We start from the raw sequence: 17714 nt of genomic DNA on the forward strand, positions 1-17714 counted from the left end.
CACTGTTCACAATTTATTTGCTGGTTCTTAAAATCTGCCTAAAAGCTGTCCCAGCAAGCCAGGCTGGGAAATGATGGTTTTCCTGCTGGCTTTTTCTCAGGAGAAGGAGCAAAACCCTTGGTTTTGGGTGGTCAGGTGGGATGGGTGTGCACATGGACCTGTCAGCCTGGTTGTTCCTGTTGTGTGTCCTGCAGTCCCTTGGGGAGGAGGAAAACAGAATATTAACTGGAATAATTAACCAGTATTAATTGTAAAACACCAATTTTTGGCCAGGCCAGGTCAGGGCTGGGTGCAGCACATTCAAACAGAGCTGCTGGGAAGCTTTGGGGCCAGGGAGAAATAAATAAATAACCTGTGTGGTGCTGGAATCCCTGGAGGACACACTGGTCACCTTCCAGTCTCCTGGCCCAGCTGAGGGAGCTGCTCCAGAGGGGCTGGGCAGGACTTTGTGCCCAATCCTGCTCCTTCCTCGGGCTCTCCTGCCTGTCTGAATCCATTCTCCTCTAAGCCTGCTGTTGTCATATTTATCTCTGGCACACACCATGCCCTGAGAGATTCCCACAAGGATTTATGCACTCAGCAGAGCCTACAAAGAGCTCTGCCACCTCCAAAAATGCTCCCAGGGTGTTCCCACCTCCCTCCCTGCAGCAAATGCAGGGACACTCAGCCTCATTCATCCCTTGCAGGGGCTCTGACAGGGACAGGGTGGAAATAAATCAAGGAACAGGAGCTGCTGGGCCTGCCTGCCCAGAGCTGGGTTTGTGCAGCAGCCTGGAGAGGCAGAGATGTTTCCTGAGCTGACAGGGCTGCCATTACTCAGCTGGTTTGAATAATTGAGTGGACACACTCAGCCCATTCCTTCCAGAGGAGCTGAGCCTGTGCTGCCCATGGAGTGTTTTCACTGGAGAGAGGAGGGGAGGGAGAATATTTCCATTCTCTCTCTAACAGAGCACTTTAGAGGGGCATCAGCAGTGGGTAAAGCTCTTTGGGGGCTCTGCTCCCTCTGCATTCCAGCACTAATGAACAGAGCACAGCTGCAGCCCCAGGGCTGGAAATGCAGCTCAGTGAAACCAAACTGGGCTGGGCTTCCAGGGAAATTTAACAACTGGGTCATTCCCAAGGGATGGAGGGACAGGACACAGGGAATGGGGGCCCCAGAGTCAGGGATGGGTGGATATTGGGGAGGAATTTCTGGCTGTGAGGGTGCTGAGCTCCTGGTGCCCAGAGCAGCTGGGGCTGCCCCTGATCCCTGGCAGTGCCCAAGGCCAGGCTGGAGCACCCTGGGACAATGGGAGGTGTCCCTGCCATGGTGGGTGGCACTGGATGGGCTTTGAGGTCTCTTCCAACCCAAACCATGCCAGGATTCTGTGATTCTGTTTTAGGAAATGAGTGTACACAAATAATCTCTTTTTCCAAAAATGAAAAGAATGGGCAGCAGTAACTGAACTGTAGCTTGCCTGCTGTGTGTGTCACCTTTGTCACCTGCTCCAGGTGACCCTGCCCTGCCAGGGGATGGCACTGGGTGAGCTCTAGAGCTCTCAGCCCTAAACACTCTGTGATTTTGGGCTTCTGTTTGTGTTTCCTCTGGGTCTGAGGCACAGGAGCTCTCCCCTCAGAGGTGTTGCAGCACCTGCTTCCCTGTGATTCCACTGCTCCTTCCCACCACCCCAGAGTGAGCATTGAAATAAATTCCAGGGTTCCACTGCAATCATTTCTCATATGGCTGCATTGATTTTTTGGATATTCACAAGCTGTTGCTCTGATTGAATTTTATGGCAAGATTATGACCCGATTATGGAGAGCTGGGCTGGTGTTTATTATGCAGCCCCTAATAGAAGCCCTGCTTTTAGCACACCACTTTTCCTTTCTCCAGCACATTCTGCTGCTATTGTCTCCTCTCTGGTCACAATGGAAAACTCATGGGAAGTGGGTCTGCTCTATCGAATGTGGTAATTAAATTATCCTCATTTGTGGAGCTGTTCCTGGTGTGTATTTTTATTTAGCTTAATTATCCCCCTTGGCAGGGAGCCTGCTGGGAGTCCCCACACTAATGTTTCTCCAAAGGGAATCCAGCATCCTGCTCCCAGCCTGCATCTGTCTGTCCCTGTGTGCTGCCTCTGCTCTCCCTGCCTGCTTTTGCTCACTTTTTATTACATTTATTCCTTATTTAGTGCAGCCTTTTCTTCTCCCTTGAAATGGTTTTAATAATCTGTCATCTCTCTTGATTTACATGAGTTTGGAGTGGGATCATGTGCAAAGCCACCAGCAATGGGTGTCCCTGCTGCTCAGGAGGGGCTGCCATCACATGCACCTCCAGAGGGATTCACTGCTTCTGTATTTGGGATCTCAGAGCCAGGGAAGCCCAGGAATCAGCAGCTCAGTCCCCTGCAGCAGCAGCCTGACCTGCAGGGCAGGGACACTGCACGTGCAGGACACACAGGGACACTTTATAGATTCAGGGAATGTTTCAGATTGGACCCTTAGGACCGTCAACCTGGCCCTGCCAAGCCCACCTCTATTTGAGTCATCCCATGGGGGTTGGAACTAGGTGAGTTTTGAGTTCTTTTCCCACCCAAACCATTCCATGATTGTTACTCTGTATTAGGAAGATGAGTGGATAGAAAGAACCCATTTTTCCAAAAATCAAACAAAGCTTTTCAGTCTGTGCTGAAGTGGCTGCTGAAGGGATCCCTGAAGGTGCAACTCCTGCAAGCCCCAGAGGCAGCAGTGACATGTTCAGCTCCCTGGGGTTCTTGGTGAGGCAGGACAAGTCCTTCCTCTTCCTCACACTGCTCCCTGCATTTCCTGAGCCTGCCTGCAAACAGTGCCAGCAAAAGGAGCTCCTCATGCACTGAAGGTGGCTCAGGCAATTCCAGGAGGTCCTGCCAGGTGTGGGGCTGTGTCTGGCACTGCTGAGCCCCCCTGCCCTCAGCTGCTCTGGGAACAGCCCTCCCACCATGGCTGGGGCTTCTCCTCCTGCTGCTGCCCCCCATCTTCTGCCAAGGGACACGGTTGTGTTTGTGGTATTTCCTTTGCCTTGAAATATCCTGGAGTCCTGCAGTGGGTTGGGTTGGAGGAACCTCAAAGCTCGTCCAGTGCCACCCCTGCCATGGCAGGGACATCTTCCACTGTCCCAGCCTGGCCTTGGGCACTGCCAGGGATCCAGGGGCTGCTCTGGGCACCTGTGCCAGGGCCTGCCCACCCTCACAGGGAACAATTCCCAATTCCCAATATCCCATCCATCCCTGCCCTCTGGCACTGGGAGCCATTCCCTGTGTCCTGTCCCTCCATCCCTGTCCCCAGTCCCTCTCCTGCAGCCCCTTTGGGCCCTTGTGTAGGAGTCACCTCATCCCTGGTGGTGAGAGGGGAGCCCTTTGTGCCTTTTTGTCACCAGGTCAGTGCAGGCTGGGGACAGAAAATCTCTCTTTTTTCATAGCCCTCAACTTTAAACTGTAACCCAGAATGTGAGTGGGGCAGCACAGAAAGCAGAAGCATTTCCCTGACTCTGAGCAGGGCTTTGTTTCCTCCCTGCATGCAATAACTGCCCTTGTTACCAAATTTATCCAAATGCAGAACTAAAAGATCTGATAGGTTTTTTCCTTGGCCAGATTCTGTTATCTTTGGGCTGTGGTGTGTGTGCTAAGTACCACAGAGGGAACTTGTTCCTGCAATGTGACAAATTCAGCAAAATTATCTGTTGGTACCATCTTCACCAGCAGTTGTCAGTTTTATTATCTGAGTCAGATTATTGTTTATGCAGACATTTAGTAAAATACTGCAGAATTATTTTATATATAATATTTATATTTATACATCTAGATATATAAATATATAATATATTATTTATATATTTTTATATGTATATATAAAAAGCAAAGCTGGCACAGCTGAAAACACAGTTTGTAAAATACCTAATGCAGCCTGAAGTAGAAATAGTGTTTTGAAGCCAAGGAATTTATAAGAGAAATCTCTGAAATGCTGCCAGATTGAGCCAGAGGTGCAAAGCTTAGTAACAAGTGAGGACAGGGTGAGTACAGGCTGCTCACACCTTGTTGTTACTCCAGGTTTGCAGCAGCTTCTGCTCTGAGCAATGAGTTTATTGAATTATGAACATCAAAATTCCTGTGTTTTACTTAGGGCAATGGATTTTACTATTATGGAAGAAAATGGAAGTGATAAGGCTTGGTTGATGAACATAATGATTTTAGAACACATTAATTAAGAAGAGAGCTCACAAGTGCCTATTTCGAGCAGATGGAAAATTCAGGAAATCATCAGAGAGGTAATTGCAGTGGTTATAGAGCCAGAAAAAAAAAAAGGGGAAGGAGCTCCTGAAGGGAAGCTAAAGGGGAAAGGATCTGACAGAAAAGTTGCCAGTCTCACCTTAGTGCTCAGGGCACAAACCTGGCTGTGGGGAAGAGAGAGAAGGTGCAGAACAGGGGGAAAATGTGAATAATAACAGAGAGCAAGGATTGTGCCTGGGGGAGGTGCTGACTCCTCATCCTGGAAAAGGGAGATGGCACCAGCTGCAGTGCAGGGTGAATTAGCAGCTGCCACAGGAGAGGGGACACTGAAATGTGGAGATTGTGGCTGAGGAGCCTCAGAGGTGGCAATAACAACCATGGAGCACCAAGCACTGGGAATGGCTGCAGCAAGGTGGGAGAAGCAGGGTGGGACTGGGACAGAGCCAGATGGAGGGAAGAGAGGGAAATAAAACCCAAAGAGGGGGAAATAAAACCCTCCTGTGGAGGAGAATCAGCAGCCTGGAGACTGGGGATGGGCACAAACACCTCTGGCTGCCCTTTCCCAGGGTCTGGGGCCAGCCTGGGGCTTGTGCTTCATCAGCCCACAGCCCTCAGGAGCTCTGGGTGGAGCCATGCTGCATGAAAAGGAGTGTTGGGAGAAAAACCCTGCATGAACCAGCTGGGAAAAATGCAAAATGCAGTTTGACAGGGACACCATCATCTTCATCATCATCATCATCATCTCCACAGACAGGTCCAGGCAGTGCTGCAGCCACAAGAAAGTTCCCTGAAGAGCACAGAACATAAATTGTGATTCAGGAGTAGCACTGAAAATGAAAGTTCAGGAATAGCACAGGAGCAGCCAGGATCAGTGGATAGCTGTTACTCCTGTCCCTGTTCACCCCCAGATGAAGGCTTCACCCCTCACTCCACCTTTACCCCCTTTGCCATGTCAGTGCTGGGGTTCCTGGCACTGAAATCCAGGATTCTGGGAGCTGAGGAGGGAGAACTGCCATGAGAAGAGGTGAGCAGGTGGAGGATCAGCACCACCACATCTCCTTGCTGCAAGGGGTGTGCTGATCATCACAGCTTGGGCTCTCCCACCCTGGAAAAGGAATTCTGGAATTCCAAGGTTTCCTGTGGCCATGTGCCCTCATGCCTCCAGGGATGCATCTGGGCCCAAAATGCTGCAGGACCAGGGGTGACTCAGGGTAGGGGCCACCTTCAGCCTTTGGTTCCTCATTTGTTTTCCTTTGGCTCCTCTGAGTCTCTCCAGTAATTCCAGCAGCAGAGCCCCAAACCTGTCTCTGCCTCCTGCATTGTGCAGACCTTAAATTGCAAATAAACTTGATAATAGGAGAGAGGAACTGAGGAAGACTGAGTAATAAGACAAGATCAAGACTTGGATACCACGGTGCTGCGAAGCCTCAAAGCACTGATAACAGATAAAATCAAATTATCAGAATCTGGGTGTATTTCAGAATTAAAAATAATGGTTTTAATTAAAATAATTCCAGGGGAGAAGGAAGTGAAGTATCATTAGCCACATTTTATACTCTTCCCATAACTTCATATCAATCTGAGAGCTGCTGTTCCTAGAACCATGGAATGGTTTGGTTTGGAAGGGGCCTTTAAAACTCATGAGTGTAAAACTCATCACCTTTGGCTGCTCCAAGCCCTGTCCAGCCTGGTCTAGAGCCCTTTGTCAGGTTTTTGTGACTCCCACTATGGGAGTTTTTATAAAATATCATTCCCATTTTGTCCCAGCCCTCTCAGCTTCACCAGGGCCCCACCACTCCCAGGCCATGAGGTGTAACACAAACATCCTGAAACCCTGCTGGAAATGCTCCTGCATTTATTTGGGTGCTGATCTATTTGGGGGTGCATTTAATGGTGGCAGGGAGCCATCCCTGCAGGTGGAACCCCCAGGAGCAGGGGATTCAAGCAGAGTTTGGCTCTGGGTGAGGCCAGCCCTCCTCCTGCAGGCTGGCTTTGCTGGGGTTAAGCAGCAGAGCAGGTTCCAGGAGCTGTGGGGGGAGGAGGATGGAGCAGATTGCCAAGGCACAATTACAGTAAATGAAGGAAGCACAGCCCACACCTGTGCCTGGGACCCTGCTCTCCAATGCAGCCCTGATTGCATCTCCAGGGGCTTCCCGGAGGTAAAGTGTCAATTAGTGTAATGACCCTGGACTTTGTCCACTCTGCTCCCTCCTTCTGAGCCTGGAATAATTTCGTGGACGCTGGGGGATCTCTTTTAGCAAGCTCCTCACAACACCACCTGCTCACCCTCTCCTCCTTGCAGTGCTATTCCCAGCCCTCCTTGCCGGGATTGCTGAGCTGGAATAGGAAATGCAGCTCGCCCTGGAGGCTGCTCCTCCCAGACAATGGTGCCCAGGCACCTGGACAGATAATTGCACCTCTTTGTGGGGCAGGGAATGCAGCAAACCTGGCCCTGCAGCCCAGGCCTGCGTGTGCACTCCCGGAGAGGATGGGACTCCAGGCAGGAGAGGTTCCCAGCTCCCCTAACAGCTCTGGCTGATTACCATGAGGTAATTATCCCCATTTTACATGCAAATTCCAGGCACTCTTGCAGATTTTGTCTCAAAATGCACTTGCTTAGGGCTGGAGGCAGTTTTAACTCCTGTGCAGTCAGTAAATACTTCACAAATCCGTGGATGTGGGATTTTGGGGCATGTTGTGGAGCTGCACAGTAATATCTGAGATTAAACTGAGCCATGGAGCCAAGGCAGGAAAACCAACCCACATGGAATGGGGATTCAATGGGGTCAAGAAATGAAAACCAACCTCCATGGAATGGGAATATCAATGGGGTCAAGAAATGAGAACCAACCTCCATGGAGCAGGGATGGATGGACATTGGGAAGGAATTCCTGGCTCTGAGGGTGGGCAGACCCTGGCACAGGTGCCCAGAGCAGCTGTGGCTGCCCCTGCATCCCTGGCAGTGCCCAAGGCCAGGCTGGACAGGGCCTGGGATGGTGGAAGGTGTCCCTACCCATGGCAGGGATGGGATGAGATGAGTTTTAAATCTCCTCCCACCCAAAGATTGTCGGATTCTATGAAATTCAGGAGCTTCTCAGGATCCTCTGGGTTTCAGGGTGGTCCTTCAGCTCTGTCCAGCAGGATCCAGGCAGCTGGGTGTGAGAGCAGCAGCTCCAGCTCCTCATCCCACGTTCCCTTCCTGCTCTCTATCAGCCCAGCCCCACAATCAGCCTCTGCCTGGCTGCCTGCCCAGCTGGGATATTTATAGGGTTTACTGGAAACGCTTGGCACATCGCTGGCCTTCCAAATGTGATTGTTTTGCAAAGAAGGAAATTAGCTGGAGTGTGGGGCTGCTGGCCAGCCTGGCTGGGAGCAGGGGGAGCCCGAGGTCAGGACCCAGCTGCATTGGTTCTTTTATCTTCACAAGGAATTTGCCGCTCTCTGGGGGGGGTTTGGTGGTTTTTAAGTGACTCTTAAGGTGATGGACAAAGAGAGATCTTTGTTAGGAATTCTGCTTTTTAGAAATACTTGAGATATTAGTGAAGTGCACCCTGAGCCACTCCAGCAAATGGCAGCTGGAGGAATCAGGTGGGTCAGGATCTGGTCATTAGAACCACATTTTGGGGCATGGCAGATGGCTCCCAGCTTGGAATAATCAAGCTGTGGTGGAAGAATGTGGATGGGGCAGAACCTCAGCATTTTGTGGAATGGGGGAGGTATTTTTGTCTTGGACAAGGCCCTTCTATTCTTCTCCTCTGTGTTTGCATAATTTTAGTTCATTTCCTTGGTGGTTGTGGAGTTGAACTGACCCGGGGTTGTGTTTGAAACCCTTCCTGAGAACACTCTTGTAAAACAAAATATTGACATTCCCTTCTGTTCCCTGCAACAAACGCCTCCCCTCTGCCGGGGCAGGTGTGCAGGAGAGCCCTTGGAAAGGGGGGAGAGTGTGGGGAGCTGCTGAGCTCAGGTGGGACAGCTGGAAGGGCTGCCTTGGGAAATTCTGTCCTCAGCTGTCTGGGAAGGTGTTTGTCCTGTGTCTGGGTAATCACTGAAGGGACAACCCAGAAATGTCCTTTTATTTGCTAAGACAATTCCCTTGGGAGGCCACATGAGCTCCTAGCAGATCTGCACGTTTGGAGCAGCAGTTTTGGAGGCTGAGCTGCTCTGGAGGCAGGTGATTTGTGGGGAGGACAAGGCCCTGCCATCCTCACTGCCCTGAGCAGAGCCCCTGCCCCCTGCCAGCCTGGATTCCATGCCCTGCAGAGCCCTGGGCAGCTGGCAGGGTGTTTGCACATCTCCTGCTCCTCGGGGACACCAGAGTAACCCCTGTGCTTTCCCCTGCAGCTTTGCCAGCGAGGAGTACCAGCAGGCTGTGGAACACATCTCAGGGCTGCTGCAGCAGCACAGGGCCACCCTGGTGCCAGGCCAGCCCCAGCTGAACGTGTGTGACCAGGCTGTCATGGTGAGTGCTGAGGCACAAAGGCGTGGAGACTCCTTGGGTTGAAACACATTTTGTGAAGGTTTCATAAACTGGCAGTGGTGGGAAGGGATGGAGGAGAGATGCACAATTACCTGTTGGTGGATTCCTTGCTTAGAGACAGGACAGATCCTTCTTCTCCTTTCTAATCCCCTTCTGCAGTTCTCAAACCCTGGAATTGTGGAATCCTGTAGTGGTTTGGGTGGGAAGGGACCTTAGAGCCCATCCAGGGACACCCTCCACTGCCCCAGGGTGTTCCAAGCCCTGTCCAGCCTGGCCTTGGGCACTGCCAGGGATCAGGGGCTGCTCTGGGCACCTGTGCCAGGGCCTGCCCACCCTCACAGGGAGCAATTCCTGCCCAATATCCCATCCAGCCCTGCCCTCTTTGTTTTGAGTCTTCTATGGGACATTTTCAGTGATGTATCTTTAGTCTCCTCCAATTCTCCCCATGCCTGAATTTCCCAAAATCTTTATTGAAATTGAATTTTTTCAGTTCTGTTTTCTCTTTCAAGTCTCCTGTTGGAAAGTTACAGTTTGGCTTCCCTGTCAAATCCTGCTTGGTTTGTTGAGAACCTGGGAGAGGAACTGGATAATCTGGGGGAGGTTGTCACTTGACAGGAGGTTGTGTATCCCAGGGAATGTGTCTGTGGGCTGACAGACAAAATAGTAACAGGCAAAATCTTCTTACAGACAAAACCTTGGAACAGGCTGTGACAAAATAGTAACAGGCAAAATCTTCCTGATAATAAATAAATAAATCATCTCCTGAATCAGTCAGAACCTGCTGCCTCTGGTCTGTCACCAGCAAAGAGCTGTGTCCCCTCAGTAACGAGGCAAAGATCTCCCTTAGCTTTGGCCCTTCTCTTTATTTTTGGATGTTAAATAGGAAAAAGATTTGAGGGCCCATTGTTTCTGTGTTGTTTTCTTTCCTTATTCAACTTTTCCCTTAATAAACACTGTTCTCTGCTCCTCTGGGACTTTTGGGTTCAGGCACTGTCCCCAGGGCCTGGCTGCTGCCAGAGGCAGCACTGCAAAGCATTTCTTCCCAAATGGAAGGGAGGGCTGGGGAGATCCTGGGCCCAGGGGAAATGTTTCAGTCCCAGCAGGAAACCCAGTGAGTTTTCCATGGTCACTACCCCAAAGTATCAGGCACAGATTGCTGCTTTGAGAGCAGGAATGGAGCTGAGCAAACCTTTAGGGAGTGATTACATTGCTGGGTGGACTGGGGGCTAAATCTGGTTTTGGGGGGTGCTGGGAGATAAATACAATTTACTGCCACTATCTCCTGCCACCTGATGCTTTGATAAGGGTGTTTGTTTGATGTATTTGGGAGAGAGGAGGAGAATTGTCTGTACTTACACACAAACAAAGTGTGGGGAAGTGTTCAAGGAAGTGTTCAAGGCCACGGAGGGACAGGGCACAGGGAATGGCTCCCCCTGCCAGAGGGCAGGGCTGGATGGGATATTGGGAATTGGGAATTGTTCCCTGGCAGGGTGGGCAGGCCCAGAGCAGCCCCTGACCCCTGGCAGTGCCCAAGGCCAGGCTGGATGGGATTTGGAACACCTGGGACAGTGGGAGGTGTCCCTGCCATGGCAGGGGTGGCACTGGATGGGTTTTGAGTCCCTTGCCAGCCAGGCACTGCAGGATTCCAGGACAGCAGCTGGCTCCCTGTGCAGCTCCTGCAGAGCAGGGATGGAGGCAGGGGCAGGGAGGTGTTTGCAGCCCATCCCTGCTGGATCCCGCTGCCCAGGGAGCTCCCCCAGAGGCTCTGCTGGATGTTCCTGCTCTGTAAGTGTGGCAGAAGCTGTTCTGCAGCTCGGGGTGTCCCCGGGGCTCCCAGCTCAGCCCAGCAGCAGCACCGGGGCTGCAGGAGGCAGCACAGACCCTTTATTGTTCTGCCTTTTCAAAAGAACAAACATTGCACTTCATGTGTTCCTTTGGCTCTCAGTTCCTTCTGCAGAGTGCTCTGAGTTTCCCAGCCGTGGCTGCACATTTCAAACCAGAGGAGCAGATTTAGCAAACGACATGAATTGTTCAGAAAGCTGCAGAGCCCTCGGTGCAGAGGTGGCTCCAGCACAGCTCCCTCTGGGTCTGCTCCTCTGCAGGAATTGCTGGTGTCTCACTGCCATCTGTTGTCAGCTCCATGGAACAAAAACCTGCTCCAGTGGTGTTTTCCTGGGGTTGAGCATTTATTTTCCGTAGGAATTTAATTCCAAGGAAACAGAAATATTTGCAAGGTGAAAATCAGCAAAACAAAAGGCAGGAGGTCAGTGTTGAACTAGCATTTAATAGGGGACAGCAGGAATGTCCCATGGATGGACAGACCTGAGAGAGGGAGGCACAGAAGATTCCTGAAGGCAGAATGGGAAGCGTTATCTGCCCTTCCCATGACCACAATCCCAAATTTGTAATGGCAAAACCTCAGTGAAATTAAAAATGTTCATCTATCCAAATTCCTTCCTCCATTAATCCCTCTGGAAGCTGAGGCTGGCAGTGGATCTCCTTTTTCTGTTCCGCACATTCAGGTAGCTCTAGAAACGTGGAAACAAGGCAAACAAATAGTTCTGGTGTGCAGGCACTGGAAGAGGTGTCTCAGGAATGCTTCCTGCTCCCTGTGCCCGTGGATCCCTCCATCAAAACACTCATTAAAATACCAGCATTCTTATCTCTCTCACACCCTTGGCCTTGTGCTGCCTTCTGCTCCTCAGGACAGTGCAGTGCTGAGAGTGGGAACTGCCCTGGTGTCCCCCAAACCTCTGTGCTGCCACAGCAGGGTCAGCAGCACGCCCCAAGCTGGGCTGGGAGAGGCCAGGAGGGCCTGGAGTGTCCCAGCACAGGAATCATGCACAGCCCAGCGTTTGCAGCCTTTCCCAGCTTTGATCTGAGCACTGTTTGGAGTGGGGAAGTTTATGAGCCCAGAGGCTTGGGCTGCAAGAGGAGTTTCATTTTTCAAGCAGCACATAAAAGTGTCTTTGTGAGGATCATAAAGAGCTGCTTGGGGTGAGAGCTTAGCAGATACTTGGTGTGAATCATCTTTCTGTCTGTTTCTGTTTGTTTTTAACAGAATTGGGCCCCTCCGGGCTGTGAGAAGCTTGGGAAGTGCCTGAAAGCACCCGAGTCTGATCCTAAGAAATGCTCTTGGCCTCACTGATGGCTGCAGCCCTGCAGAGCTGCCCACAGGACATCCAGTGTGCAATGCCTGCTCCTGTTGGCACTCCTGTTTACACAGGAAGGGTGTGATGTGTGCATGATATCATCACTTGCTCTTCCAAAAGGGCCAGTGTTTATATTCCTCATGCTCAGGGTTTAGCCTCTACTCCTCTCTCCCCCCAGCTCTTTCCCTACATGGTAACTCCAGGGAGATTGGGTCAGCTGGAAAAGCTCTCTGGACTCTGCCACCAGCTCCAGAATGCCCTGGATCACTCCTGCTCCTCCCACCCAGCCTTGCTCCCTCAGCTGCCCCAACAGGAGCCACGGGACAGTCAGGAAACTCAGAGCTGCCAGAGAGCCCTGCCCAAGCTGCCCATGTTTTGTTTGCCTGTAGCTTGTTGTTTTAACATTTCATTTCCATTGTGAGCTCTGGACATCAACTTGTTTTTGCTTTCTCCCCAAATCTGTGAGCTCTGGGTGCAAACCAGGGATCCCTCCTGCTCACAGCTATGGGGTTTGATCCAGGGAGAATGCCCTGAGTTCCTTCCATGTGTAGCTGCAAACATTCCCAGGTGATGGTTTCAGGAAAGGTGGGGATTGTGTTCAGGTGAGGGCTGGATTGGGTTTACAGCCCCTGCCAAGGCCTGAAGGAGCTCCAGGAGAGCTGGAGAGGGAATTTGGGCAAGGGATGGAGGGACAGGACACAGGGAATGGCTCCCCCTGCCAGAGGGCAGGGATGGATGGAATATTGGGAAGGAATTCCTCCTTGTAGGAGTGGTGAGGCCCTGGCACAGGTGCCCAGAGCAGCTGGGGCTGCCCCTGCATCCCTCAAGTGCCCAAGGCCAGGCTGGGCAGGGCTTGGAGCACCCTGGGATGGTGGAAGTGGGGCTGCACTGGATCAGCTTTGAGGTCTTTTCCAGCCCAGACCATTCCAGGATTCTGTTGCCAATGGTTGGTGCAGGACTTGTGGGGGTCAGGTGTTCATTTCAGGGCTTTCCTTCATTTCCAAAAATCTGGGTCTAAAGCTGCTCCAAGCCCTGCTTCCCATCTGGTGCTCTGGGCTCAGAAATGCCCCTTGGCATCAGTCCTTAGCTCTTGACTCCATTTCCAGCACATGCTGTCCCAGGAATTGTCCTTGTGCAAACCTCCCCAGCCTGGCTGCAGCTCTCCTGGGGAACACAGGATCAGTTTTTGCTCAATCCCACAGGGCAGATCCCTGCTCTGCCCTGGAGCCTGCTCCACACCCTTCCCCATCTCCAATAAACCTGTCTGGAGCCAGACCAGCCTCCTCTGGGCCCTCAGGGCAGCACCTGGAGGGAGCCTGAGCGTGTTTGGGTTCACACTGAAAGAGGGGAGGTTTAGCTTGGATATAAGGAAGGAATTGTTCCCTGTGAGGGTGGGGAGGCCCTGGCACAGGTGCCCAGAGAAGCTTGGAGCAGTCTGGGATAGTGGAAGGTGTCCCTGCCCATGGCAGGGGGTGGAGCAGGGTCAGCTTTCAGATCCCTTCCCACCCAAACCATTCCATGATTCTCCACTGGTCCCACAACAGCTCCACTTCCACCCCTGCAGTGTTTTCCACAGCACAGGTGCCTTCTCTGTGTGATGTTTTGCTGCCTTAGGAAAATCCAGGTGCTCTGTACCTGGAAACAGCTCGAATCCCTCCCCAGCTGAGCTTGGAGCTGCTGGAGAGCTCTGCCCTTGTGCCAGCTCCAGGCTCCAGCTGCTTCCTACCCTCCTGTAACCCCAAACCCTCCCATTCCCCCATCCCATGCTCTATGTACCTCCATGGTAATTCCTGCTTTGTGTCTCGTGCTGGATAATCCCATTAAACTGGAATGACAACAGCCCTTGGGTCAGCTCTTGCTGTTGCACCTCTCAGAAATCCCAGCCAGCATTTCAGGGATCCCTGCACATCTGCAAGTGCCATTTGTTTATAGCCCACATTTCTCAGGATGTTCCTGCTTGTCCTTCAAGTGTATCACAGCACTTCCAGCTCACCCATAACATTCCTCCTTGTTTGGACACAGCTCCAAACATCTCCTTGGGAGATGTGGCCAGCAGCTCCCTCAGAGGGGAGCTCAGGGCTGCCAGCAGCTGTGGGTCTGTCAGCACTGATAAAACCAGGAGCTCCCTGTTTGCTGGGGCTGCTCCAGCTCTGCTTTGGGGCTTCTCCATGTCCAGGGAAGGAAATGGAGCTGGGAAAGGGCTGGAGAATCCTGAGGGAGCTGGGAAGGGAATGGAGAATCCTGAGAGAGCTGGGAAAGGGATGGAGAATCCTGAGGGAGCTGGGAAGGGAATGGAGAATCCTGAGGGAGCTGGGAAGGGAATGGAGAATCCTGAGGGAGCTGGGAAGGGAATGGGGAATCCTGAGGGAGCTGGGGAGGGAATGGAGAATCCTGAGGGAGCTGGGGAGGGAATGGAGAATCCTGAGGGAGCTGGGAAGGGAATGGGGAATCCTGAGGGAGCTGGGAAAGGGCTGGAGAATCCTGAGGGAGCTGGGAAGGGAATGGAGAATCCTGAGGGAGCTGGGAAGGGAATGGAGAATCCTGAGGGAGCTGAGGGGGCTCAGCCTGGAGCAAAGGGGGCTCAGGGGGCCCTCCTGGCTCTGCACAGCTCCTGCCAGGAGGGGAAAGGGAACAGGAACAGGGACAGGAGGAGAGTTGTGCCAGGGGAGATTGAGGTTGAATATCAGGGAATTTTATTCATGGGAAGGGTGAAAAGCAGGGCACAGGGCAGGGGTGATATCCCCAGCCCTGAAGTGTTGAAACCCACATGGATGTGGCATTGGGGTGACTGTGGTGCTGAGGGCTGGACTCCATGATCTCTGAGGTCTTTTCCAGCCTCAGTGGCTTTGATTCCACAGTGGTGTCACTGGGGCTGTCAGAGCCCTGCATTCACTGGAAAATCCAACCAGAGGAGGGAGTCCCTGGCTGCAGCTCCCTGGCAATCCTGTCAGCCCTCAAATCCTTGTGAGGAAACAGCCCTGGTGGGGTTCTGTGCTGCTTAGGAAGAGTTCCCCAGCATCAGAGCCTGGCCTGGCCACGCTCCTCAGTCCCAGAGTTTGCTCTGGCCACCTCCTCCCTGTCCCCTGCCTGCTGCTCCCTCCCCTGCTCTGTCACAGCTGCCTTTGGGAGATGCTGCTTTGCCCCTGAACTTGCACTGAGCAGCCACTCTGTGCTTGTCCCCCTCCCAGCACAGCAAAGCCTCATTCCTCATCCCTGGACTGATCTCAGGACACAGATCCTGCAGGAAAATGCTGCACTTGAAAGCAAGTAAGTGAAGCCATGACGTGTCTGTTTAGAGTAAAAGGACACGAAGCAGATCATAAATTATCAGGGTTTAATGTGACAAAGCTCCTGCTTTAAGTTTAAATAGGAATAGTTGTTTTCCAGCTGGATAATAGGAGGAATTTTAAATGAATGCCTTTCCTAAAATTGTACAGATTTAAAAGTGGTGAGGTGAAGAACTCATGAGGAAAAATAAACTAATTTATCAGCAGTGCGGTCTGTGATTTCACCTGTGAGCCAAGGGAGTGACACCTGGCTTTGGGGCACTCTCCCAGATTTTCCTCATGGATCATGGGACTGACTGGGGTTAAAATAACTTGGTTTGTTTTCCTGGAATTATTTTCACCTGGATCAATCTCCCGGCCAGGGCCAGCACAGGGGTGGGGATGGTCCTGCAGCCCCCACTGCCCACTCAGGGCACAAAGTGGCCACATCTGCCCTTAAAAACCATCCTGAGCTGCAGCCCTGAACTTCCCAGCTCAGGAACTGGGGCAGGAGGGATTTCCTGCCCACTCAGGGACCTGCAGCAACCAAGCTGCTCTGGTGGTGGCTTCTGTTCTCCAGCAGAGACAGAAATGCCAAAGGAATGCTGGAGTTTGGGGCTGTGATGTTCCTTTCTTTATGTTTATTATGCTGAGCACTAAAAGCTCCAGCTCTTCCTGGCCTAAGAGTCCAAAGAATTTCTTTCTTGCCTTTAATTTCCAATTAGCTGAGCCTCTCAAGCCTCCCAGCTCTGCCCCTGAGGCTGTGTTATCATCCCACCCTCCGTGCAGAGAAGCTTCTGAAATGGATGGAACTAATAATGGTGGAGGAGCTGGGGCTGCACTTCAGGCTCTGGAGCCTTGATTTCAAATCCTGCAGCGACAAATGGATTATTTCCGTGGCAAATTGCTCCCTGGGGAGCAGCAATTTGGGGAGCTGAATGCTGGAACTGGGAAGCTGCAGATCAATTCCCAACACTTGGAGCCAAGGTTAATGCCCTGCAAACTGCCCTGAGTGCAGCAGCAGCGAGGAGAGCATGGCCCTGCCTGGCCAGGGGGGGCTCAGGAATGTTCCAAGGGAAAATGGGGAATTCTGGAACCAGGGAAGTGAGAGAGTCCCATGGATTTGCTGGTAAAACCCAGTGACAGTGGGATTTGACTACAAGAAATGGAAGGAGGCTGTGGCACTTGGGACAGTGGCAGCTGCCATTCCTGTCACCTCCAGCCCTTCCCAGACACCATGGCCAGCATCCCAAAATTCCTGTTTCACATACAGGATCTCCTCAAGGTTGGACACTCCTATTTTCCCAGTGACAACAGCTTTGAAATGAAATAACCCCATGAAAAAACTGCAGCAGCTGAAGCAGGACCTGTGGAAGGTGAGACCTGAATGGATTTTGAGGGGGAGGAAGGTTTGGGGTGCTGGGAGGTGATTTCTGGCTGCAGAGTCCCCAGCAGCCTCTGGAGCACAGGCAGCAGAGAAATCCCTCCCCAGGGGCCTGCCCTTGTCCTCAGCACTGGGAAACTTTACAAACTAAACACACTTTTATTCTCTTAAGAGTTCCTTTGCTTGTTCAGCTTCCAAGTAACTGTTCTGCAGTCAGAATGGCCTGTTTTCCATCTCTCCTAGCAGTTAGAATACTTGGAAATGGACTTTTCCTTTTGTTTTCTGGTAGCACTGGATGTTTTTCTGTGTTATCAGGAGGCGACACTGTGGTGCCCCTTGAATTAAACTGTCAGGTTTTAAGAACAGCTGCAAGGGAAGAGCTGAAATCCCATTTTGGGTTCTTTTCTCCTTTGGAAAATGGCTATTTTAAACACCAAGGCTCCATTTGCCTGTTTTCTTTATATCCCCTTCCACCATTTAAAGTTTTCTTGTTGCTTGAAGCCTAGTTGGGATTATATAAATCCTAAATAAAGGTGGATCCGTAGCCAGAAGCTTGTGGTCTTTTAGGAGGGAGAAAAAAACTCTGCCTTGCAGCTTCTGCAGAGAGGAAATCTGGCAGCTCTGTGGGCCTTTGTCCCTCTTGGAGTCACTTAACACCCTCTGGGTGACAGGAGCTTGGTAGCACAATTCCCAGTGAAAGGGAGAGCAGATAAAAGCCAGCAGCGAGGAATGCGAGCCAAATCCATTAGTTCTGGATCAGACACAAAAGCCAGGCTGGCCAGGGCAGAGAGAGGAGTTTTGTGTCCTCTCCAAGGGCCTGATCCAACCTGCTGCAGCAGGCAGGAGGTGCTGCCTTGGGCTCCCAGCGAGGCAGAGCTGGATCACTTTTATTTTTTCCACACTTTTCCCTCTTTTAGGGGAACAAAACCAGGTCTGAGGCTTCCATCCCGAGCCCAGCATCTGGCTGGGGAGCTGCATTCTTCTGGTGTTGAAATAAGATATTTCAAATTTGTTGTTGGTTGTGTTTCTTTTTTTTTTTTTCTTAAAGGGTTTAAAGTGCATGAGTTTCCTCAGCTGAGATTGAAACATTCCAGTGGATTTGCAGGGAAATTTTTGTGCTCAGTTTTCCCTCGTGGAAGGGAGATGTTGAAATTCGGGGCATTTTGTTCCACTTCACACTGAAGTGTT

At 51.6% G+C, this 17714-nt stretch overlaps 1 protein-coding gene across 2 annotated transcripts in view; it reads left to right on the plus strand.

Moving 5' to 3' along the window:
* Positions 1 to 13715, plus strand: part of GALNS (galactosamine (N-acetyl)-6-sulfatase) — a 44913-nt gene extending 31198 nt beyond the window's left edge. For both annotated transcript variants that reach the window (XM_064723492.1, XM_064723493.1), the window contains 2 exons: positions 8589 to 8706; positions 11786 to 13715. In XM_064723492.1, the coding sequence (XP_064579562.1) occupies positions 8589 to 8706; positions 11786 to 11872 (205 nt within the window). In that variant the 3' untranslated portion in view covers positions 11873 to 13715. The remainder of the gene's footprint in view (positions 1 to 8588; positions 8707 to 11785) is intronic.
* The last annotated feature ends 3999 nt before the right edge of the window (positions 13716 to 17714 follow it).

The sequence above is a fragment of the Zonotrichia leucophrys genome, chromosome 11 (genome assembly GCF_028769735.1).
Source record: "Zonotrichia leucophrys gambelii isolate GWCS_2022_RI chromosome 11, RI_Zleu_2.0, whole genome shotgun sequence".
Lineage (NCBI taxonomy): Eukaryota > Metazoa > Chordata > Aves > Passeriformes > Passerellidae > Zonotrichia > Zonotrichia leucophrys.